General features: G+C 44.6%; 1 protein-coding gene across 1 annotated transcript in view; it reads right to left on the bottom strand.

The window, feature by feature from the left end:
* Positions 1-25171, bottom strand: part of CSMD1 (CUB and Sushi multiple domains 1) — a 3308788-nt gene that overhangs the window by 191277 nt on the left and 3092340 nt on the right. Inside the window, exon 53 of the mRNA XM_069726899.1 lies at positions 18955-19128. Coding sequence (XP_069583000.1) covers positions 18955-19128 — 174 coding nt within the window. The remainder of the gene's footprint in view (positions 1-18954; positions 19129-25171) is intronic.

Below are 25171 nucleotides of genomic sequence, written 5' to 3'. Positions count from 1 at the left end.
TCGCCCCAGAATTTTCCAAGAGCAATCAGATTCTGGAGAAGGCATGAACTCAGTAGAAGTGCGTGACCCACACCAGTAGAAGTTCATGATCAGTGCCAGTAGAACTCTGTAAGCAGAGCCGAACCAGGCTTGAGAGATGATCCAGCTGTAGTGAAGGAGCATTACCATGGATTTCCACCATAAACATATAATACAGGGTGTAGGCTGGGGCTGTGCTTCAGTGAAAGAAGATGGACAATGTGATGAACACACTCTGTACTAGGTAACTCACATGCCTTGGACTTACAGCCTAGCGGGAATTACTGTTTACTCCTGGTAGAGCCAGTGTAACAATCCAAGGTGTTTAAAGAGACTATAATGGTGACGAGTCTAGTATCGAGAGTGATGCCTGTTAAGCTAAGTTCTAAAGGCATTGATAATCATTTAACTGCTAGATAATAAGAACATTAAGAACAGTGTAAATAATAGCAGTTTAATAGACATTGTATTTAGTCGCATCACTGCATTCAGTTTCATAATATACTGCATTGACCTTGCTACTATTACCCACAATTTCATGCTTACTTGTATCATGTATATACTGTTAGATAGATTTCCTTTCTGTGTTAGTCAAATAAATAATGTTGATTGACTACCACTGCCTACTCATTGTTTGCGCTGTTGCATCCAAACAACCTGATCACATATACACCATCTGAATAACCTGTGTATAACTGGTATTTATCACTAGTTGATCACAGAATGGGGCAATAGTAGTCTTAGAGGCATATTTTTTGCTAACAATGAGTATTGTGGTATAAGTCGTTCATCATATGATGGTAATATGTGGTAGCTATCCATTTTATGTGTAATTATTGATTTATTGGTCTTGGCATAGTGGGTCATACTGTGGTGGCATGACTTTGCTATTGTATAGCGGCATTACTCTATCACCCCTGTGTATGTTGGTAATCTATGGTCATGATGGAGTTGTACTTGTATAATAGTGTTATTGGTAATACTGGTCTTGATTTAGTGGGTTTTATTAAGCAGTTATTTATTTAGTAAATGTATTATTATTATTTTTATCATTATTATAATTTTTATTATAATTCAGAAGTCGTACTTAGAATATTATTTCAGTGAGTTTTCTGTGTGATTTATGTTATATTTGTGTATGTTTTTTTTTTACTGGGAATAAAAAATAAAGATTGGCTTTTATAGACTCTAGCACAATCACTGAGGCTAATGAATTTGAGCATAAGCTGATGAGGTGGGTCCAGGTCCAATTTTTGTCTTGGGGCCAATACTAGATTAGTTTTGCCACTGCCAAGTGTATAAAGGTTGGCCCAAAGGCCGCCTGTAGTCAACCATCATCTTCTTATCAATGCCATTTGATCAGGCTGATCAAGTTTGAGGAGTCAAACTTAGACTTTGAAATTTGGCAAATATGTGTTAGGTGCCGGGATTCTCCCACTGCATGGGGTAGATCCCAAACCATGCCTGCCTCTGCAGTATCCCATTCTGCTTCGTCCACAGTGGGAGCTGCTCTGCAAAGACATCGGTCTCAGCATCTTGCCCAGACTCGTGCTGTTCGCTTGGTTACTGCTGGCTCTCCAGCCAAAGCTATAGTGACTAGAAATAGGCAGCGGTGAACAGGCGTTCCAGAGGCTAAGTCCAGAAATCACCCGACTAACCATGATCGTGAGGTGGCGACCTCTCATTGGTGGTCGGACGTCAGCTCCCTGAGTGATGTGGTAGTTCCGGATTGGTCATCGAGCAAGGTTCTGTCTGACTGGACTTAAGCAGAACATATAAAAGTTCCTCTGGAGTGCACACCGGCACACTAAGCTGATTTATACTACATGTGCGTGGAATATAATGGTAGCGTGGGCTTGTCTGGGTGTGCTCAGGGAACCTCTGGAGAGGGGTTTGAGTGAATTCAGGGCAGGCGTATAGCCTTTAGAATTCCGGCACCTCCAGAGAGGAGTTCGTGTGCGTGCACACGCTGTGATTGTTTCCACTACCTGTTCCTTTGCCTCTGTGATGGTTGTGTTTTCCTGTGAGGTTAACAGGGATTTTGTTTAGCACCATACCTGCTCTGAAACTCTGAAACTGTGAGTGACACAGCTCTACTGCAGAGTTTCTTTTTTGTTAATGCGTGTGAGTGACACAGCTCTAATGCAGAGCATCTATTCTGTTGCTGTGTGCAAGTGACACAGCCTTGTGTGCTATACACTGAGTGAGGTAAAACTCAATGCGTGCTAACTTTCGCTCACTGTCTGTTCCGACATTGCTCACTAGCTGTGGTTTTCCATCACTGGACAGTGAACCCCGGGTTGCGATCACACTTTATCATAATATATATTTAGTGTGATCCACGAACCCTAACAATATGTATGAAACAGTCAACATAAATGTCAGAACACAGATGGGCTTTTCCTAAGCTTTACTAAAGAGATGCCTCTGTTGAAAAAACTTTCCAGAGTCTTCCAGATCGGGGTAAGAAAGAAGGTCAGGATCCTCTTTTTAAAAAACAATAGGGATATAAGGCTTGCAATGAAGTGTATCCTTGTGAACACTGGTTTGTATGGCATGGCAAACAGTGGTATGTAACAGTTTGGGCATACTTGGTAAAGATTACTGTTATTGTGAACAGTTCTGCAAGTTGAAGATGAAATTACATCTAAAAGGCCTAAAGTTATAGATGACGACCCATTCCTTTTGCATTTTAGGGAAAAATACATAATGTTAGGGCTAGCGGAACGCACCAAATAATGAGACAGATAGAGTATGGTGCGTTCGCAGCCCGGGGTCCACCGTGCAGAGATGGAACCTGCTGCCAAGTAATGATGGACTATATGGCGGTACTCATAGGTATACTATACACACGTGGGATAGACTTCACCCAGCGTGAAGGAAGCGATCCTGTTGCGTCACAGGCTCGCGGTACCGCACATAGAGCGCGAGCAAGTAGTCAGCGAACTCAACCCCAACTAGGATTGAAGTCCGATTAGACCCTTGCTGGCACAACACCGCAACTGGGTGTGTAAGGAAGCTAAATACCAATATTAGGGCACAAGAGTGCATGCGGTGCCGCACTGACGAACGCCACTAACCACCCAGGCTTGGGTAAGGAAAGCACAGAGGAAGTGCACGGCGCCGTACTGGCGGTCACAGCAACTGGACGCTGTAATGTGTGATTTGTGCTGTAGGATAAGTCGGGCGCTAGATAGCAACCATACACCTTCCGCGAACAGTCATTCAATAGGGAAGGGGTATCCAAGGACGACTTGCACTCACAACAAACACACGTAAGCAAATGTACACTAGCGCATGGCCGTTATATAGTTGCAGCACAGGAAGTGGCCACAGAAACTTTGCCCTTCCAAGACCTGCCAAGAGGACCAATGGAATGTGCTGCAGGGCCTGAGCACATGATCCTCGATCTCCAACGGGAGATCTTGCCCTGGGCATGCTCACTGTGTGCAGACAAGGACTTAGTACCAGAGAAGTCTGCTCGCTGCTGACCAGCACTGGCTTTAATGGCAGAAGCTGAAGAAGCAGCAGTAACTCTCTGTACAGAGTGAGACCGAGCAAGACGCTGGGACCGACGTCCCTGCTGAGCAGACTCCACTGCGGCTGGATAAGAATGGGAGACCGCAGCGGAGATGGCTCGAGATTCCCCCTGTGCAGAAGCGGGAACTCGAGACCTAACATTACCCCCCCTCCTAGGGCCCCCCCCTCCTTGGGCCTCGCTACGCTCGAAGGCAGCAATGAGCTGTGGGGCCCGAATGTTTTCAGCAGGCTCCCATGACCTGTCCTCTGGGACATAACCCTTCCAATCCACCAGATAGAACTTTTTGCCGCGTACCACCTTGCATCCCAAAATAGCGTTCACCTCGTAATCGTCCGTAGACGAACCCTATGTCCTGGCAGATGACTCGGAAAATCGGGACATGTATACGGGTTTCAAGAGGGACACATGAAAGGTGTCGGTGATACCCAAGCGTGGAGGAAGAGCCAAACGGTAGACCACAGGATTAACCTGTTCGAGAACCTTGAAGGGACCCAAGTAGCGAGGAGCAAACTTAGTGGACTCAACTCGCAGCCTGATGTTACGGGCGGAGAGCCACACCAAGTCGCCAGGAGCAAAGGTCGGAGCGGGGCACCGATGTACATCGGCGGAGGACCTCATTCTCTCCTTGGAGGCCCGAATGGCATACTGCGTGCTGTCCCAAATGTCCCGTGCCTCCACAGCCCAGTCTGCCACCCTGGTGTCAGCAGAAGACACAGGCATGGGCACAGGAACACGCGGATGCTGGCCGTAATTTAGGAGGAATGGAGTCTGACCGTTGGAGTCGGCTATGGCATTGTTAAGTGCAAACTCTGCCCACGGTAGCAAGGATGCCCAGTCATCCTGCCTGGCAGAAACAAAATGTCGTAAATATGTGACCAAGGTCTGGTTGGCCCTCTCTACCAACCCATTCGTCTCGGGATGATATGCCGAAGAGAGATTCAACTCAATACTGAGTAGACGACAAAACTCTCTCCAGAATCGAGACGCAAACTGGGGACCCCGGTCACTAACAATTTTGTCTGGCATACCGTGTAGGCGAAAGATATGCTTGATGAACAAGACAGCCAACGCCCGTGCAGAAGGTAGCCGTGGAAGAGGCACCAAGTGCACCATTTTGGAAAAATGGTCGGTGATCACCCAGATAATGGTGCAGTTACGAGACTTGGGTAAGCCCACCACAAAGTCCATCCCGACCATCTCCCAGGGCCTGTCCGCCACCGGCAGAGGATAAAGCAAACCAGCTGGCCGTTGCCGAGGAGTCTTGTTCTTGGTGCAAGAGACACACGCCTGAACATACTCTGCGACATCACGAGCCATATGCGGCCACCAGTATGTCCTCACCAGTAACTCAGATGTCCTTTTGGTACCAAAATGTCCACCCACCCTGGACGAGTGTGCCCAAGAGAGAACCTTCGGTCGCAAACTGGATGGTACAAAAGTCTTGCCAGGAGGCACAGACTCTAGCGAAACCGGGGCCACAGTTCTCAAGCTCTCGGTGGGGACAATAAGCCGAGGCTCCTCCTCCTCCGCAGATGACACAACGGAGCGAGAGAGAGCGTCGGCCCGAATGTTCTTCTCCCCAGAAAGAAAATGGAGGGTGAAATGAAACCGGGAGAAGAATAAGGACCATCTGGCCTGGCGAGAATTCAACCGCTGGGCTGTCTGCAGGTACACCAAATTTTTATGGTCTGTGAAGACTTGGAAGGGAAAACGTGCTCCCTCCAAGAGATGTCTCCACTCTGAGAAAGCCAACTTCATGGCTAGCAACTCCCTGTCCCCGATGGAATAATTCCTCTCTGCTGGTGAGAAGGTCTTGGAGAAAAAGAAGCAAGGATGCTTCCGACCTTGAGTATCCTTTTGGAAGAGGACTGCTCCAGCACCAACAGAAGAGGCATCCACCTCCATGATAAATGGCTTATCAACATCGGGGCGATGTAGGATGGGAGCACTAGCGAAGTGTGACTTTATAGAGTTAAAGGCCTTGGAGACCTCCTCAGACCACAATTTGGGATTCGCCCCCTTCTTGGTGAGGGCAACCAAGGGAGCTACCAAAGTTGAGAAGTGCGGAATGAACTGGCGATAATAATTAATGAACCCCATAAAGCGCTGCACCGCTTTAAGAGAATGGGGTTCCTGCCAGTCCATCACAGCCTGTAGTTTGGCAGGATCCATAGCCAATCCCTGGGCAGAGATGATGTAGCCTAAGAAAGTTAAGGACTCCTGCTCAAACATACACTTCTCCAACTTGGCATAGAGGGAGTTTGCCCGTAGGAGGTCGAAGACTTTGCAAACATCTCTCCGGTGGGAGTCAATATCTGGAGAGTAGATGAGAATATCATCCAGATAGACTACGACCGAGGTGGAAAGCATATCCCGGAAGATATCGTTCATAAAGTCTTGGAAAACGGCTGGGGCATTACAGAGCCCGAAGGGCATCACCAGATATTCATAGCGCCCATCCCTAGTGTTAAAAGCCGTCTTCCATTCGTCCCCCTCACGGATGCGAATCAGGTTGTAAGCACCCCGCAGATCTAGTTTAGTAAATACCCTTGCTCCCCGAAGCCTATCGAAGAGCTCAGATATCAAGGGCAAAGGATACTTATTTTTAACGGTGATGGCATTAAGACCCCTGTAGTCTATGCATGGACGCAATTCCCCATTCTTCTTCTGCACGAAGAAGAACCCTGCCCCAGCAGGTGACACTGACTTCCTAATGAATCCTCTTGCCAGATTTTCCTGGATGTACTGTGACATTGCCTCCATCTCCGGGAGAGATAGCGGATAGACTCGACCCCGGGGAGGCTCAGCACCAGGCAAGAGATCAATAGGACAGTCATAGGGGCGATGGGGCGGAAGGATCTCCGCCGCCTTTTTGGAGAACACGTCTGCATAAGACCAATACTGCTTGGGGAGAGAGGAAAGATCTGCAGGTACCTCTGTAGTAGCAACCTGAACGCACTCCCTCTGACACCTACCCCCACAAGATTCGCCCCATCCCAGGATTCTGCCAGAGGACCACTCGATATGAGGAGAGTGGTACTGTAGCCAAGGTATTCCCAACAGGACCTCATCAATTCCCTCAGGAATGACGAGCAGAGATATAATCTCCTGATGAGATGGCGACATGGACAGAGTAAAAGGGATGGTCTGGTGTGTTATCTGTGAGGGCAGTGTCGACCCATTCACCACTCGTACCGTTACTGGTTGAGCTAGCATAACCAGGGGTATTGCATGACGTTGGGCGAAGGCAGAAGACATAAAATTGCCCTCCGCCCCAGAATCCACGCAGAGCTCTACCGAGTGGGAGAATGAGCCTATAGTAATTGTCCCCTTAAAGGACAATTTAGAGGCAAACGTCGCCGTGTCTAGTGTACCTCCACCTACTACCACTAGACGCTGACGTTTCCTCGACCGCTGAGAACATCTGGTGGCTAGATGTCCTGACTGCTGGCAAACATGACAGACCTTGAGTGCACAAGCGGTCCGAGACTTAGATCCCGCTTGTGACACTTCCCTGGCCTCATGTGACTCAGGAACCAGGACCAGAGATTCCAGAGGTTTGGCGAAGGTAGGAGCCAGCCGAAACCTCTGCCTACACTGGGCTCGCTCTAACCTCCGCTCGTTAAAACGGAGGTCAATTCGAGTGGAGACAGTTATTAACTCCTCCAGTGTGGCAGGAATCTCCCTAGTGGCCAGAGCGTCCTTAACGTGGTCAGCCAGGCCCCTCCAAAATATGGGGATAAGAGCTTTATCCGACCAATCCAGCTCAGAAGCTAAAGTGCGGAATTGGACGGCAAAATGACTGACCAAGGACTCAACCTGAGTTAATGCCAGCAGTTGGAGCGCAGTATCATGGGTGACTTGAGGTCCTAAAAAGACCTGTTTCAGAGTGCTCAGAAACAGCAGAGCACTCTGCACCACATGATCGCCACGCTCCCACAGCGTCGTAGCCCATTCCAACGCCCTGTCCGACAAGAGAGACACTATAAATCCCACCTTAGCCCGCTCTGTGGGAAAACGTGCAGCCAGGAGCTCGAGGTGAATAGAGCACTGACTCACAAATCCCCTACAAAATTTGCTATCACCAGAAAATTTTTCTGGCAGCGGGAGGCGAGAAAATGTCGGAGCAGGGGTGGCAATGGACAGGGTTGCTGCAGCCTGTACAGCAACTGCGGTAACATCCACAGCTGAGGTTGCGCTCTCAAGAGCCGCCAACCTACCCTCCAGCTGCTGGATATACCGCAAGGATTGCTGTTTGTCCGTCATTACTAGCCAGACCCTGGTGCTAGTGTAATGTTAGGGCTAGCGGAACGCACCAAATAATGAGACAGATAGAGTATGGTGCGTTCGCAGCCCGGGGTCCACCGTGCAGAGATGGAACCTGCTGCCAAGTAATGACGGACTATATGGCGGTACTCATAGGTATACACACGTGGTTTAGACTTCACCCAGCGTGAAGGAAGCGATCCTGTTGCGTCACAGGATCGCGGTACCGCACATAGAGCGCGAGCAAGTAGTCAGCGAACTCAACCCCAACTAGGATTGAAGTCCGATTAGACCCTTGCTGGCACAACACCACAACTGGGTGTGTAAGGAAGCTAAATACCAATATTAGGGCACAAGAGTGCATGCGGTGCCGCACTGACGAACGCCACTAACCACCCAGGCTTGGGTAAGGAAAGCACAGAGGAAGTGCACGGCGCCGTACTGGCGGTCACAGCAACTGGACGCTGTAATGTATGATTTGTGCTGTAGGATAAGTCGGGCGCTAGATAGCAACCATACACCTTCCGCGAACAGTCATTCAATAGGGAAGGGGTATCCAAGGACGACTTGCACTCACAACAAACACACGTAAGCAAATGTACACTAGCGCATGGCCGTGCGGTCATGCGCAGTTTATATAGTTGCAGCACAGGAAGTGGCCACAGAAACTTTGCCCTTCCAAGACCTGCCAAGAGGACCAATGGAATGTGCTGCAGGGCCTGAGCACATGACCCTCGATCTCCAACGGGAGATCTTGCCCTGGGCATGCTCAGTGTGTGCAGACAAGGACTTAGTCCCAGAGAAGTCTGCTGGCTGCTGACCAGCACTGGCTTTAATGGCAGAAGCTGAAGAAGCAGCAGTAACTCTCTGTACAGAGTGAGACCGAGCAAGACGCTGGGACCGACGTCCCTGCTGAGCAGACTCCACTGCGGCTGGATAAGAATGGGAGACCGCAGCGGAGATGGCTCGAGATTCCCCCTGTGCAGAAGCAGGAACTCGAGACCTAACACATAAATTGTTATTTTTTACATTTTTTACATTTCAATAAGGAAAATGGGCCAATGCAAAAGTTTGGGCAACTTATGAGATTTATGTGCTCAGATAACTTTGACCAAGGTTTCAGGCCTTAAGTAGCCTGTTAGAATTATGTCTTCACTATCATCAATGATATTTTCACTATCATCAATAGGTTAGAGGTGAGGGAAATTTCCCTGTTTTATAAAAACCAAGACCATTCTAACTTTGTGCTAAAAAACAGTAGCCATGGCTTCATCTAGGCAGCTGCCTAGTACTCTAAAAGTGAAATGGTGGAGGTTCATAAAGCATGAGAAGGCTATAAGAAAATAGCAAAGTGTTTTCAACTTGCTCTTTCATCAGTTCAAAATGTAATTAAGAAATTGCAGTTAGCAGGACAAGTGGAGGTCAAGTTAAGGTCTGAAAGCCCAAGCAAGATTTCTGTAAGAGCTGCTTGTAGGACTGCACAAGACCTTCAGTAAGATTTAGCAGACTCTGGAATTGTGGTACATTGTTCAGAGACATCTGCGCAAATGGAAGAGTCATTAGAAGAAAACTTCTCCTGCATCCTTATCATAAAATTCAGCATCAGAGGTATGCAAAAGAACATCAGAACAAGCCTGATGCATTTTAGAAACAAGTCCTGTGGACTGATGAGGTTAAAATAGAACTATTTGTCCACAATGATCAAAGGTGTGTGTGGAGAAAAAATGGCACAGAATTTCAGGAAAAGAACATCAGGCATGGAATTACATCCATCATGGTTTGTGTTTGTGTTGCAGCCAATGGCACGGGAAATATTTCACAGAGAGAAGGAAGAATGGATTAAATAAAATTTCATCAAATTTTTGATGCAAACCTAACACCATCTGTAAAAAAAAAAGCTGAAGTTTAAAAAACGATGCCTTCTACAAATGCATAATGATCCTAAACACACGTTAAAATCCACAATAGAATACCTCAAAAACAAAAGCTGAAGGTTTTACAATGGTCCTCACAATCCCCTGATCTGAACATAATTGAAAATCTGTGGCTAGGCCTCAAAATAACAGTGCATGCAAGACAAGCCAGGAATTGTCAGAGAACTGGAAGAACTTTCTAAGGAAGAATGGATGAAAATCCCACAAACAAGAATCGAAACACACTTGGCTGGCTGCAAAAACTATTTACAAGCTTTGCTACTTCCAAAAGGAGGTGCTGCTAGATAATAACTATGCAGGAAGCCAAAATTTTGCATTGGTCAATTTTCCTTTTTGTAATTTTTGAAATGTAAAATACATTTTCAAATTTATAACATTGATCCTTGAAAAAAAGAAATTTCATCAAAAATGTTATGGTGGCCCCAATTTTTTTTATTTTCACAAGGGTAACATGAGAATATAAACTCCAAAATTTGTCTGAGTACACTGATACCTCATTTTTTGGGTAAAACTACTGTTTTGTTTAGGCGCATGGCAGGGCTAGGAAAGGAAGGAGTGACGTATGAAATGCAGACGGAATAGTCTGTTGATGTCGTGTCATGTTTGGAGAGCCCCTGATGTGCCTAAACAGTGGAAATACTCTACAAGTGACCCTATTTTGGAACCAAGACCCCCCCAGGAATTTATCTAGATGTGTGTGAAGCACCTTGATCATCCAGGTGCTTCACAGAAATGTACTGTATAATGTTGAGCCGTGAAAATAAAAAAAATCACAGTTTGTGGATGGCTTTGAATTGTTTACAGGTCATAGCCATGCCAAACAATGGAGACTTGCATAAAGCATCAACACTTTAACCCCTTCCCGACCTTTGACGCATACGCTGCGTCATGAAAGTCGGTGCCATTCCGACCCATGACGCAGCATATGCGTCATGGAAAGATCGCGTCCCTGCAGGCCGGGTGAAAGGGTTAACTCCCATTTCGCCCGATCTGCAGGGACAGGGGGAGTGGTAGTTTAGCCCAGGGGGGGTGGCTTCACCCCCTCGTGGCTACGATCGCTCTGATTGGCTGTTGAAAGTGAAACTGCCAATCAGAGCGATTTGTAATATTTCACCTAAAAAAATGGTGAAATATTACAATCCAGCCATGGCCGATGCTGCAATATCATCGGCCATGGCTGGACACACTAATGTGCACCCACCCCACCCCTCCGATCGCCCCCCCCACCCCCTGATCTGTGGTCCGCTCCCCTCGGTCCTGTGCTCCGCTCCCCCGTTCTCCTGCCCGCTCCCCCCGTGCTCCAATCACACCCCCCGTGCTCCAATCAAACCCCCCCGCACTCCGATCCCCCCCCGCACAGCGATCCCCCCCGCACAGCGATTCCCCCCCCGTGCTCCCCGTGCTCCGATCCACCCGCCCGCACAGGGATCCCCCACTCCGTGCTCCAATCCACCCCCCCCCCCGTGTTCCGATCCACCCCCCCGTGCTCCGACGCCCCCCCGTGCCCTGATCTCCCCCCCTTATACTTACCTAGCCTCCCGGAGACCGTCCGTCTTCTTTCCTGGGCGCCGCCATCTTCCAAAATGGCGGGCGCATGTGCAGTGCGCCCGCCGAATCTGCCGGCCGGCAGATTCGTTCCAGAGTGAATTTTGATCACTGAGATAGGTTATATCTCAGTGATCAAAATAAAAAAAAAAAAGTAAATGACCCCCCCCCCTTTGTCACCCCCATAGGTAGGGACAATAAAAAAAATATTTTTTTCCAGTAAGGTTGGGGTAAGAACTAGGGTTAGGGGTAGGGTTAGGGTTAGGGGTAGGGTTAGGGGTAGGGTTAGGGTTAGGGGTAGGGTTAGGGTTAGGGGTAGGGTTAGGGGTAGGGGTAGGGTTAGGGGTAGGGTTAGGGTTAGGGGTAGGGTTAGGGTTAGGGGTAGGGTTAGTGGTAGGGTTAGGGGTAGGGTTAGGGGTAGGGTTAGGGGTAGGGGTAGGGTTAGGGTTAGGGGTAGGGTTAGGGGTAGGGTTAGGGTTTCGGTATGTGCACACATATTCTGGTCCTCTGCGGATTTTTCCGCTGCGGATTTGATAAATCCGCAGTGCTAAACCGCTGCGGATTTATGGCAGATTTACCATGTTTTTTCTGCGCATTTCAATGCGGTTTTACAACAGCGATTTTCTATTTGAGCAGTTGTAAAACCGCTGCGGAATCCGCAGAAAGAAGTGACATGCTGCGGAATGTAAACCGCTGCGTTTCCATGCAGTTTTTCTGCAGCATGTGTACAGCGATTTTTGTTTTCCATAGGTTTGCATTGAACTGTAAACTCATGGGAAACTGCTGTGGATCCGCAGCGTTTTCCGCAGCGTGTGCACATACCTTTAGAATTAGTGGATTGGCCGCTGCGGATTCGCAGCAGTGTTCCATCAGGTTTACAGTACCATGTAAACATATGGAAAGCCAAATCCGCTGTGCCCATGATGCGGAAAATACCGCGCGGAAACGCTGCGTTGTATTTTCCGCAGCATGTCAATTCTTTGAGCGGATTCCGCAGCGTTTTACACCTGTTCCTCAATAGGAATCCGCAGGTGAAATCCGGACAAAAAACACTGGAAATTCGCGGTAAATCCGCAGGTAAAACGCAGTGCCTTTTACCCGCGGATTTTTCAAAAATGGTGCGGAAAAATCTCATACGAATCCGCAACGTTGGCACATAGCCTTAGGGCTAGGGTTGGGTTGGAATTAGGGTTGTGGTTAGGGTTAGCGGTGTGTTGGGGTTACGGGTGTGTTGGGGTTAGGGTTGTGATTAGGGTTACGGCTACAGTTGGGATTAGGGTTAGGGGTGTGTTGGGGTTAGTGTTGGAGTTAGAATTGAGGGGTTTCCACTGTTTAGGCACATCAGGGGTCTCCAAACGCAACATGGCGCCACCATTGATTCCAGCCAATCTTGTATTCAAAAAGTCAAATGGTGCTCCCTCACTTCCGAGCCCCGACGTGCACTCAAACAGTGGTTTACCCCCACATATGGGGTACCAGCATACTCAGGACAAACTGCGCAACAATTACTGGGGTCCAATTTCTCCTGTTACCCTTGTGAAAATAAAAAATTGCTTGCTAAAACATCATTTTTGAGGAAAGAAAAATGATTTTTTATTTTCACGGCTCTGCGTTGTAAACGTCTGTGAAGCACTTGGGGGTTCAAAGTGCTCACCACATATCTAGATAAGTTCCTTGGGGGGTCTAGTTTCTAAAATGGGGTCACTTGTGGGGGGTTTCTACTGTTTAGGCACACCAGGGGCTCTGCAAACGCAATGTGACGCCCGCAGACCATTCCATCAAAGTCTGCATTTCAAAAGTCACTACTTCCCTTCTGAGCCCCGACGTGTGCCCAAACAGTGGTTTACCCCCACACATGGGGTATCAGCGTACTCAGGAGAAACTGGACAACAACTTTTGGGGTCCAATTTCTCCTGTAACCCTTGGGAAAATAAAAAATTCTGGGCTAAATAATTATTTTTGAGGAAAGAAAACGTATTTATTATTTTCACGGCTCTGCATTATAAACTTCTATGAAGCACTTGGGGGTTCAAAGTGCTCACCACACATCTAGATAAGTTCCTTTCGGGGTCTAGTTTCCAAAATGGGGTCACTTGTGGGGGATTTCTACTGTTTAGGCACATCAGGGGCTCTGCAAACGCAACGTGACGCCCGCAGAGCATTCCATCAAAGTCTGCATTTCAAAACGTCACTACTTCAATTCCGAGCCCCGGCATGTGCCCAAACAGTGGTTTACCCCCACATATGGGGTATCAGCGTACTCAGGAGAAACTGGACAACAACTTTTGGGGTCAAATTTCTCCTGTTACCCTTTGTAAAATAAAAAATTGCAGGCTAAAAGATCATTTTTGAGAAAATAATTTTTTTTTTTTATTTTCATGGCTCTGCGTTATAAACTTCTGTGAAGCACTTGGGGGTTCAAAGTCCTCACAACACATCTAGATTAGTTCCTTTGGGGGTCTAGTTTCCAAAATGGGGTCATTTCTGGGGGATCTCCAATGTTTAGGCACACAGGGGCTCTCCAAACGTGACATGGTGTCCGCTAATGATTGGAGCTAATTTTCCATTTAAAAAGCCAAATGGCATGCCATCCCTTCCGAGCCCTGCCGTGCGCCCAAACAGTGGTTTACCCCCACATATGGGGTATCAGCATACTCAGGACAAACTGGACAACAATATTTGGGGTCCAATTTCTCCTATTATCCTTGGCAAAATAGGAAATTCCAGGCTAAAAAATCATTTTTGAGGAAAGAAAAATTATTTTTTATTTTCATGGCTCTGCGTTATAAACTTCTGTGAAGCACCTGGGGGTTTAAAGTGCTCAATATGCATCTAGATAAGTTCCTTGGGGGGGTCTAGTTTCCAAAATGGGGTCACTTGTGGGGGAGCTCCAATGCATAGGCACACAGGGGCTCTCCAAACGCGACATGGTGTCCGCTAACAATTGGAGCTAATTTTCCATTCAAAAAGTCAAATGGCGCGCCTTCCCTTCCGAGCCCTGCCGTGTGCCCAAACAGTGGTTTACCCCCACATATGAGGTATCGGCGTACTCGGGAGAAATTGCCCAACAAATTTTATGATCCATTTTATCCTACTGCCCATGTGAAAATGAAAAAATTGAGGCGAAAATAATTTTTTTGTGAAAAAAAAGTACTTTTTCATTTTTACAGATCAATTTGTGAAGCACCTGAGGGTTTAAAGTGCTCACTAGGCATCTAAATAAGTTCCTTGGGGGGTCTAGTTTCCAAAATGGGGTCAATTGTGGGGGAGCGCCAATGTTTAGGCACACAGGAGCTCTCCAAACGCGACATGGTGTCCGCTAACGATGGAAATAATTTTTCATTCAAAAAGTCAAATGGCGCTCCTTCCCTTCCGAGCCTTACCATGTGCCCAAACAGTGGTTTACCCCCATATGTGAGGTATCGGTGTACTCAGGAGAAATTGCCCAACACATTTTAGGATCCATTTTATCCTGTTGCCCATGTGAAAATGAAAAAATTGAGGCTAAAAGAATTTTTTTGTGAAAAAAAGTACTTTTTCATTTTTACGGATCAATTTGTGAAGCACCTGGGGGTTCAAAGTGCTCACTATGCATCTAGATAAGTTCATTGGGGCGTCTAGTTTCCAAAATGGGGTCACTTGTGGGGGAGCTCCAATTTTTAGGCACACGGGGGCTCTCCAAACGTGACATGGTGTCCGCTAAAGAGTGGAGCCAATTTTTGATTCAAAAAGTCAAATGGCGCTCCTTCCCTTCCAAGCCCTGCCGTGCGCCCAAACAGTGGTTTACCCCCACATATGAGGTATCAGCGTACTCAGGACAAATTGGACAACAACATTCGTGGTTCAGTTTCTCCTTTTACCATTGGAAAAATAAAAAAATTGTTGCTAAAAGATAATTTTTGTGACTAAAAAGTTAAATGTTCATTTTTTCCTTCCATGTTGCTTCTGCTGCTGTGAAGCACCTGAAGGGTTAATAAACTTCTTGAATGTGGTTTTGAGTACCTTGAGGGGTGCAGTTTTTAGAATGTTGTCACTTTTGGGTATTTTCAGCCATATAGACCCCTCAAACTGACTTCAAATGTGAGGTGGTCCCTAAAAAAAATGGTTTTGTAAATTTCGTTGTAAAAACGACAAATCGCTGGTCAAATTTTAACCCTTATAACTTCCTAACAAAAAAAAATTTTGTTTCCAAAATTGTGCTGATGTAAAGTAAACATGTGGGAAATGTTATTTATTAACTATTTTGTGTCACATATCTCTCTGGTTTAACAGAATAAAAATTCAAAATGTGAAAATTGCGAAATTTTCAAAATTTTCGCCAAATTTCCGTTTTTATCACAAATAAACGCAGAATTTATTGACCTAAATTTACCACTAACATGAAGCCCAATATGTCACGAAAAAACATTCTCAGAACCGCTAGGATCCGTTGAAGCGTTCCTAAGTTATTACCTCATAAAGGGACACTGGTCAGAATTGCAAAAAACGGCAAGGTCTTTAAGGTCAAAATAGGCTGGGTCATGAAGGGGTTAATATTGCTAAAGTTCTGGTTTCTTCACTACTCCAAGTGAAGGACAAGTCCCCAAACCGTCATAATTTCTACTGCATCTATAAGGGTTCAGTTAGACAATTAAGAAAAGCCAAACATTTGTTTGGCATACCAATTTGTTTTTGACACCATGAGGTTTACAAAATTCTCAGAGAAAAAGACTTTGAAAAACTATTTCTGTGAGGCCAGTCAAATGTCAAATTTGATTCCTGAGTGTGATCCATAAAATCAGACATCTATGACTCAATTTTTTGGGGGTGACATCCATACAGGGTCAGTAATGGTGGGCGTCTGCACAGCACTTCTGGATCACATGATCAAGAAGAGTAGGATGAAAAATAAAGGAAGGCAGCATCCTCTCCCTCACTGTCAGTGAGGGAAGCAGGGAAGGCACATGCCTCCTCCCCTGAATACCAGGATTGCGATTAGGGGGACATTTTTTCACATACGTGGTGTTTGTGTGTATACCAAATTTTATTCAGGTCTGTGTGTGTGAATGTTTGGCGTAAACTTTTATTTAATTTAGAAGAGAAAAAAGAAAAAAATTGAAAGAAAAAAAGAAAATAAAAAGAATATAAAAATTTGGGAAAATAAAAACGTACTATATATATGTCAGTAAAAAGAAATTACTGAGTGCCCGTGACTATCTGACACTAAACTTGACTATATTTAGTAGAAAACACTGTAGTAATCGCCGATTTCACCGAAATTTTTTTAATTCTTTTCTCACACCAAAAAAATGGAGGCCAATCAATGATGTGCATCAGTGATCAGCACTCAATGGCTGTATAAAACACACAGGGATGTGATTCTCTTTTTCTGTTTTGCTATCTGACACTAACCCTGAGTAAATTCAGTAAAAAATACCGTAATAGACACAGATTACTATGGTATATTTTAAATGTCCCTAATCTAGGCCTATTAACTAATCTAATTTTTTTTAAAAGAAAAAAATTCCAGTTTACTATCTGACACTAAGACTGACTTAATTCAGTAAAAAATACTGTAGTAGATGCTGGCTCCTATAGTATATTTCTACTGTCCACAATCCAGTCCTAATGATTAATCTAAATTATTATTTTTTTATTCTTTTTTCACACACATACAAAAAATACCTCCGGAGGCCTATCAGCAATGTTTGTCACCAACCAGCGCTCAACAGCTATAGGATGCACAAACAGAAATGGTGCAAAAAGGGGCTAAAAAGTAGGGGAAAAAGTCCTTTCCAAAAGCTAGCTCGGACATTAATCACTGATGTGGTTCTGATCAGCGGCTTGTTGGCTTTTGCAAAGGTGATATAAATAATAAGCAGGATCAAAAATGTCCTTTAAAACAGCAAGCACTGGTGTTAATCAGTGATTTGTGTCACTGATCAGCACTCAGTGGCTGCAGGATGCACAGATGGAGGTGGTACAAAGGGGGGTAATAGACAGGGACAAAAAAACTCATGGAAAACAGCAAGCATGGGTGCTGTTCAGGGATTTGCATCACTGATTAGCACTCGGCTCCTGCAGGGGCCGTGAACAAAAGAAAAACTTGCAAAAATCATGCAATCAAGTACTGATCAGTGATCATGTACTCATCAGGCAGCAGAACGGGGATTAGGGAGGGGGTTATAGAGAGGGGTGAAAAGGAGAAACGAAGGAAAGGGGGATTGGGGCGGATTAGGAAAAATCAGTAATCTTGAAATGGATCAGGAACATCTTTTTTCTTCTTTTAGAAACTGCAGCAGGAACACCAGCAGTGATGGCACAGGCTTCAAAAAGTCTGTGGCACCACGAGACCCAGCACAGCATGGCAGATCAACACAACGACTGCTCTGCAATGTCCTTAAAGTGGAATGAGGAAGTACAGAGTGGTCATTGTAAGGTCAGACCATGTCTCTGCACTCTAATTGGTGCAATTGGCATAATTGTCTGATTGCACCAATCGAAGTTGGGCCTGGTTCCTCTGTCATTGCTAGGCTTCAGCCTATGATAAGTGTTGCTACAGTACCGATCATAGTCTGGCCATTAGTGTTTCAGGCAATTTCAATGAACAGCCAATCATATCAATCTTAGTTACAGGAAGGGGTGATGATGCCAAACCCCGTGACGACTAATCCCATTACCCTGCTTGGAGAATCAGCAGGCACCTTAATACGATCACTGCAACTGTAGTCGTGGTGCTGCATTAAAGGTAGGACATATCCATGCAGCCAAGGTCAGTAAGTACTTACCAATCTGGACATATGGATACGTCCAAGGTAATGAAGGGGTTAAATTTATTGAAAGCAAGTGTCACAGTAACAAGTAGTGAATGATTTAAGTGACAACAATGGAGTTTTGATATTTAATATATTTTGTATCCAATGATTTAATGATATAATGATATGGATCATACTTTGGCAATACTGAAGCAAAAATGTGTAAGTGTCCAAACTTTCTTGACACTTATTTTGGTACTCCTATATTATACCACATTACCAGTATCAATATGAGTATGCATTTCCCTAGACATAATTCAAGAAGTGTAATCAAAGAAATGTTGATTTGCTGATTTGTTATATTAATAAATCTTCACCTGGGGATGAAGTGAATTTTTAAGATTAGAACATTTCATACTTAAGGTAAAAGATAAAACAACAGACTGTACATGGCATGGATTCCTAAGAGCAGCAAGAGTAACATTATATTCGTGTTTAAATTATTTTATTTTCCAGACTCGAAATAGGACTAAACATTTTTTGCTTAAAGTTGAAAATTATTAACCATTACACTACTTACTGTACAAATATTGTGCAACTTCCCTGCTGCTAGACAGGTGGGATTATAATTTTGCAATTGCCTTAAAAACCTACTGAAAATCCTTAGCATCTTTAATTTGAATTGTGTTTTTGGCATTTGCAAATGTAAAAAAATGCTTAAAATTGCAAAATAATAATAACACTAGCAATGTAGTAACAATTACTTTTCTAATAGTGTTCTGGTATCCTGGTACTGAGGGACTATAGGCATTATAATGTTATAATTGCTGGAAAATCCAACTGCCAGGCCTCAGCATTTAAAGAATTCTACAGAACATATCCTTGTTTTTTAAGTTGTACAATAAAAGATACTTACAAACACAAACTGGAGTTTGTCCTGACCACTTGTGATCCTGAAGGCATATACGAACAGATGTGCCTACTAAGCGAAAGCCAGGATTACACTGATAAACCACAGTATCTCGATAGCTGAAGCCATCCCCACTGATGTGTCCATTTACTATTGGATCAGGAGAGCCACAATGGCCTGCTGTAAATAAAAACAAAACACAAATATGTTTAAAGCACAATATGTATACATGAATTTAACATACATATAAGGGTATGCTATCTAAATTTCTGATAGATGCAAAAGTACATTTAGAAACTAAGGATGAGCAAACAATACTCAGTAATACTCGGATATTAGCCAAGTATCTCGGTGCTTGTTCATGTTCATTTACACATCCATATATATATATATATATATATATATTATTATATAACCCATTGTACATTTCGGTGTTATATAACACTCCAAAAAAGTGTTGAAAAATTTTCTGTATTCAATTACTCAACCATATAATATTACATGGTCTGTGATACATTTTGGTGCCACATAACAATCCAAAAAAGCGTTGAAATATTTTTTTGTGTTCAATTACTCATCCATTGTTAGGATTTGCACCAAATATAAATAAGAGGTGATATAAGATGCGTTCGCAGTCTGGGGTCCTCCTTGGAGAGAAGACACCTGCTGCTCGGTAATGGCGGACTACATGGAGGTATTAAGAGAAAACACACACGGGTTAGCTTCACCTGGTATGAAGGAAGCAAACCCTGTTGCATCTCAGGGCTGCGATACTGCACAGAGAGCACAAGCAAAGAGTCACAGAACTCTGCCCAAAGACTCAGGGTCAGAGTCTCTGGAGACCTCTTGCGCTACAGTGGTGTCAGGAACAATCGAAACTAAAATAGGTTTAGCGCACTGGGTGCCCGCAACCCCACTCTGGCGAACACCACTCACCGATCTAACTAGGGACGGGTAAGCGCACTGGTTGCGCACGGTGCCGCACTGGCTAATGCTGCTGATAGAGGCTGTAGATTGTGCCTGGTGCTGGATAGCACTAAATGGCGTGAACATTCATCAATATTAGGGATGGGAATGATTTGGAGCTTTCACCAGAACAGGCATACATCCACACACACAATAACTGATTTATACTAGCGCATGGCCGTGCTGCCATGCAAACCTATTATAGCTGTAGCTTTCCTGGACCTTCATAGTGATCCAACAGGAGCCGCCAGAAGACCTGAGCATGTGACCCCCGACCTCCAATGAGAGGTCGACCCGTGGGCATGCTCAGTAGGGGAAAAGCAGGACATAGTCCCTGGAATGTCTGCTCGCCACTGATCAGTGCTGGCTGCAGGGGCTGAGCCTGGAAAGGCAGCATTAACCAAGTGCACAGTATCAGCTTGAGCCAAACTCTGGGATCGATGTCTCTGCTGAGCAGGTTCCACTGTGGCTGGAGGAGAATGGGAGACTGCAGCAGACATGGTTCAAAATTCCCCTGTGCAGCGGTGGGACCTCGATACCTAAGGTTCATATACTATTATGTGGTCTGTGTTAAATTTCAGTGTTATTTAACAGTCCAAAAAATAGATGAAAAAAATTTCTGTAATCAATTACTCATTCATATACTATTACATGATCTGTGGTACATTTCGGTGTTATATAACAGTCACCAAAAGCATTGAAACATTTTTATGTATTCCATTACTCATCCATATACTATTACATGGTTTGTGGTACATTTTGATGTTATATAGCAAAAAAGAATTGAAAAATGTTTCTGTATTTAATTATTAATTTACTATTACGTGGTCTGTGGTGCATTTTAGTGTTATATAAAAGTCTGAAAAGCAGTGACATTTTTTTCTGTATTCAATTACGCATACATATACTATTATGTGTTTTGTGGCACATTTTGTTGTTATATAACAGTTCAAAAAAGCGTTGAAAAATGTTTCTGTATACAATTGCCTCTGTGGTACATTTTGATGTTATATAACAGTAGAAAAAAGCGTAAAAAAAATCGTCTGTATTTAAGTAGTCATCAATTGAGTATAAAGTACTTTCTCTGACATGTTAGTGGTATTTAAGATTACAAAAAAGCATTGAAAATTGTGTATTCAATTAGTCCTCCATAGATTATTAGGTGCTCTCTGTTACATTTCAGTGGTGTTAGGAGTCAAGTTCCCGCCGCTGCACAGGGGGAATCTCGATCCATGTCTGCTGCGGTCTCTCATTTTGCATCAGCCACAGTGGAGCCTGCTCAGCAGAGACATCGGTCCCAGCGTCTTGCTCAGTCTGATTCTGTGCAAAGGGTTACTGCTGCCTTTCCAGGCTCTGCCATTGTAGCCTGTACTGATCAGCGACGAGCAGCTATCTCTGGGACTAAGTCCTGCTTTTCCCCTTCTGAGCATGTCCAAAGGAAGACCTCTCAGTGGAGGTCTGGGGTCACATGCTCAGGTACTGCAGTAGCTCAGTAGCTCCTATTGGTCTTAAAAAGGTCCTGAAGCTGCTCAGTTACTGTAGCAGTTCTCATTGGTCCTCTAGGAAGGTCCTGAACTTGCTGCAGCTATAAAAGATTTGCTCTTTAATGATCCCCTCACTTATGTTTGAATGCTCGCGTAAGGAGAATGATTGTAATCTAGCGCCCGACTTGTAACCAACACTGGTACACAAACAGCATCTATTGCTGTGACCGCCAGTGCGGCTCCGTGCGCTATCACTGGGCTTTCCAAACCCAAGTCTGGGTGGTTAGTGGCGTCCGCCAGTGCAGCATCGCATGCACTCTGGTGATATTTAATTATTTCTGTTTTGTGCAGTACTGCGGCCCTGTGACACAACAGGGTTCGCTTCTTTCACACAGGGTGAGGCTAACCTGTGTGTATACTCATTGTACTGCCATATAGTCCGTCATTGCTTAGCAGCAGGTTCAATCTCTGCACGGTGGACCCCGGGCTGCGAACGCACCTTATTTCTTTTCTCTAATTATTTGGTGCGTTCCGCTAGCCCTAACAAGTGGTACATAAGACTTCAAAAAAGTCATTGAAAAATTTGTCTGAATTCAATTAGCCATCCATATAGTGTTAGGTGCTTTCTTTTAAATTTTGGTGGTACATAAAACTCCCCCCAAAATTGAATCAATTGCCTGTTCAATTTGTCATCAAAAGAGCATTAGGTACTCTCTGTTACATTTTATTATTATTATTATTATTATTATTTATTGTTATAGCGCCATTTATTCCAATGCACTTTACATGTGAGGAGGGGTATACATAATAAAAACAAGTACAATAATCTTAAACAATACAAGTCATAACTGGTGCAGGAGGAGTGAGGACCCTGCCTGTGAAGGCTCACAATCTACAAACATTTTGATGGTATATACAACTCAAAAATTGTTGAAAAATATGTATGTATTCAATCAGTCATTAAAAGAGTGTTAGGTCCATTCTGGTGCATTTTGGTGGTACATAAGACTCCAAAAAAGTTGAGTTGAAAAGTTTGTCTGGATCGAGTTAGCCATCCATAGAGTATTAGGTGCAAATTTCAGGGGTATATAATACTCCAAAAAAAGCCGTAAAAATTGTCTGCATTCAATTTGTCATCCACAGGGCATTAGGTGCTTTTTACATTTCGGAGGAAAATAAGACTCCAAAGAAGAATAAAAAATTGTGATTCAATTAAACATCCATATCATATTACGTGCACTCTGTTAAATTTTAGTAGTACATTGGACTCCAAAAAAGAGGTCAAAAATTTGTCTGTGTTCAATTAGTCAACTATATAGTATTTAGTGCTATCTGTGACATTTTGGAGGTATATAAGACTCCAAAACAGGTTGAAAAAAATGGCTGTATTCATTTGGTCATCCATAGAGTATTAGGTGTGCTCTATTACATTTCGTTGGTACATAAGACTAAAAGAAGAGATTTAAAATTTGTCTGGATTCAATTAGTGAACCATACAGTTTTAGGCAATTTCTGTGACAGGCACCATGTGCCCCAGAGCCCGGAAGAGGTCATTTACGTAAACTGAATAAAGAGTATTTCTCAGTATAACACAGCAGATATGAGAATCATAGGTAGGACTGTTTTCAATATTCTGTAGCCTGTATGCCCTTATTAATTGTTCAGATAGCTCAAATGTGGTGACAGATTACATTTACCTCACCAATATTAGGAATACCCATCAAGCAATAAATGTTTTCAAGAAAGAAGTTAACTCTTTCCAAATTTACCAGAAAGTAGATTGTTTGATTTTTTGGGTGGGGAGAAGTGGTGAGCTGGCAATGATGTTAGATGTGGTATCTTGAAATCACCACAGGATAGTGTCCATTTTAGATCATGATCAGTAGAGATGAGCAAACCTTTCAAGGTTCAGTCCCTTTTTCGGCAAACATCCTGATGTTCGCCGAACATGTTCGTTCAACAGTTCATCAAACATACCCAAACCCGATTGAATTCAATGGGAAGCAAAGCCGAATGCATAGACAACACCTTCAGAGGAGTAAAATAGCTGCCAGAACAGCGCAAATTAGGGGCAGACACCTGCAAATGTGGCACCAATTGACCCACAGTAGAAATCTGATAATGACACAGCAGCAGTCAGTCAGGGGCCATGTATGAGGTATGAGTGTCTGGGCCTGCATTTAGAGCTTTGAATTTATTTTTTAAGAAACATAAAGTGAGTAATGGACCAGTGTTAGCCTGCTGTGCTGGGAGCCCTGATACCTTATGTAACAGCTTAAACTGTTTTTTTTTGCTCAACCACACACAGGTGGCACAACTATCAGCCCGGTAGACCACTAGTACGGATACGGATAGAAACAGTGATTGGGCAACTGGTACTGGGGGACTGCGAGGGCCTTCAGCTTTCAGACACTGTCTATATCCACCAGGTGGAAAGGCAGCATTTGGAGGTGGTGGAGTTCAAGCTCTTAGCTTTGGCGTGTGTAGGAGGAAACATTCTTTTATGTAACCACAACTGTGGGACCGAGAGCCGGCTGCTGTGCTGAGAAGGGCATGACAAACTGCTGACTGTGAATGAGGTACAGACAGAAATGTTATGGTGGATTTAGAAAGATGTGGTATAACATGGTGACAGAAAAACAGCAGCAACCTCCACTTCAGTAACAGCTGATGGGCTTTCACTCACCCCAACTGTAGGGGGTAAATAAGGGGAGTTCCTGCTGCCGAAGACCTGTGTGAGAACACTTGCCACGGTGACGTAGAAGGAAGTAGCAGATGTGGTTGATGTGACGCTGATGGGATGCTGGTGTTTGGCAGGGCCAGTTATTCCCCATTTTAGATCACTGAGATTCCCAGACTAATGCATGGTGATCGCAAATGTGAAGTTTCATTCATGTAAAAGTCAAATTACTGAAATTTTTGCCACTACTGAGTCTTTTTTTGCAAAATTGACAGATCATATGAGTTGGGTCTTATTTGCAGTCTGAAAACAGGAATAGGCTAGGCAACACTTGCCGCTTTTGTGAATTAAAGACCTTTGATTGTTGCTGGCCAAAACCACAGCTGTGGCTGAGGTTCAGTTTTTATCTTGGTTATATCACTCCGTATCTGTGCAGTTAGCCACAATGTAACCCCTCATCTTCCTCCCCTTCCACCTCATCTGCTGAGCTACTGAGCTGCGTGCCTCTGACTTCACACCATGTGGGATCTACAATCTCATCATCTTCTTCTCTGTTCTCCCAATACTCACCCTAAAGGTACCGTCACACTCAGCAACTTTCCAATGATCACGACCAGCGATACGACCTGGCCGTGATCATTGGAAAGTCCTTGTGTGGTCGCTGGAGAGCTGTCACACAGACAGCTCTCCAGCGACCAACGATGCCGAAGTCCCCGGGTAACCAGGGTAAACATCGGGTTACTAAGCGCAAGGCCGTGCTTAGTAACCCGATGTTTTCCCTGGTTACCATTGTAAATGTAAAAAAACCCCACATACTCACACTCCGGTGCCTGTCACGTCCCCCGGCGTCCGCTTCCCTGCACTCCTCCTGCATCCTGTGTAAGCGCCGGCCGTAAAGCAGAGTGGTGACGTCACCGCTGTGCTCTGCTTTACGGCCGGCTGGCGCTGACACAGGATGCAGGAGGAGTGCAGGGAAGCGGACGCCGAGGGACATGACAGGCACCGGAATGTATGTGGTTTTTTTTACATTTACTATGGTAACCAGGGTAAACATCGGGTTACTAAGCACGGCCCTGCGCTTAGTAACCCGATG

Source organism: Ranitomeya imitator, chromosome 5 (genome assembly GCF_032444005.1).
Source record: "Ranitomeya imitator isolate aRanImi1 chromosome 5, aRanImi1.pri, whole genome shotgun sequence".
Classification (NCBI taxonomy): Eukaryota; Metazoa; Chordata; class Amphibia; order Anura; family Dendrobatidae; genus Ranitomeya; species Ranitomeya imitator.
The sequence above is the reverse complement of the archived record's forward strand: the minus strand, read 5'-3'. Positions and strand labels throughout refer to the sequence as shown.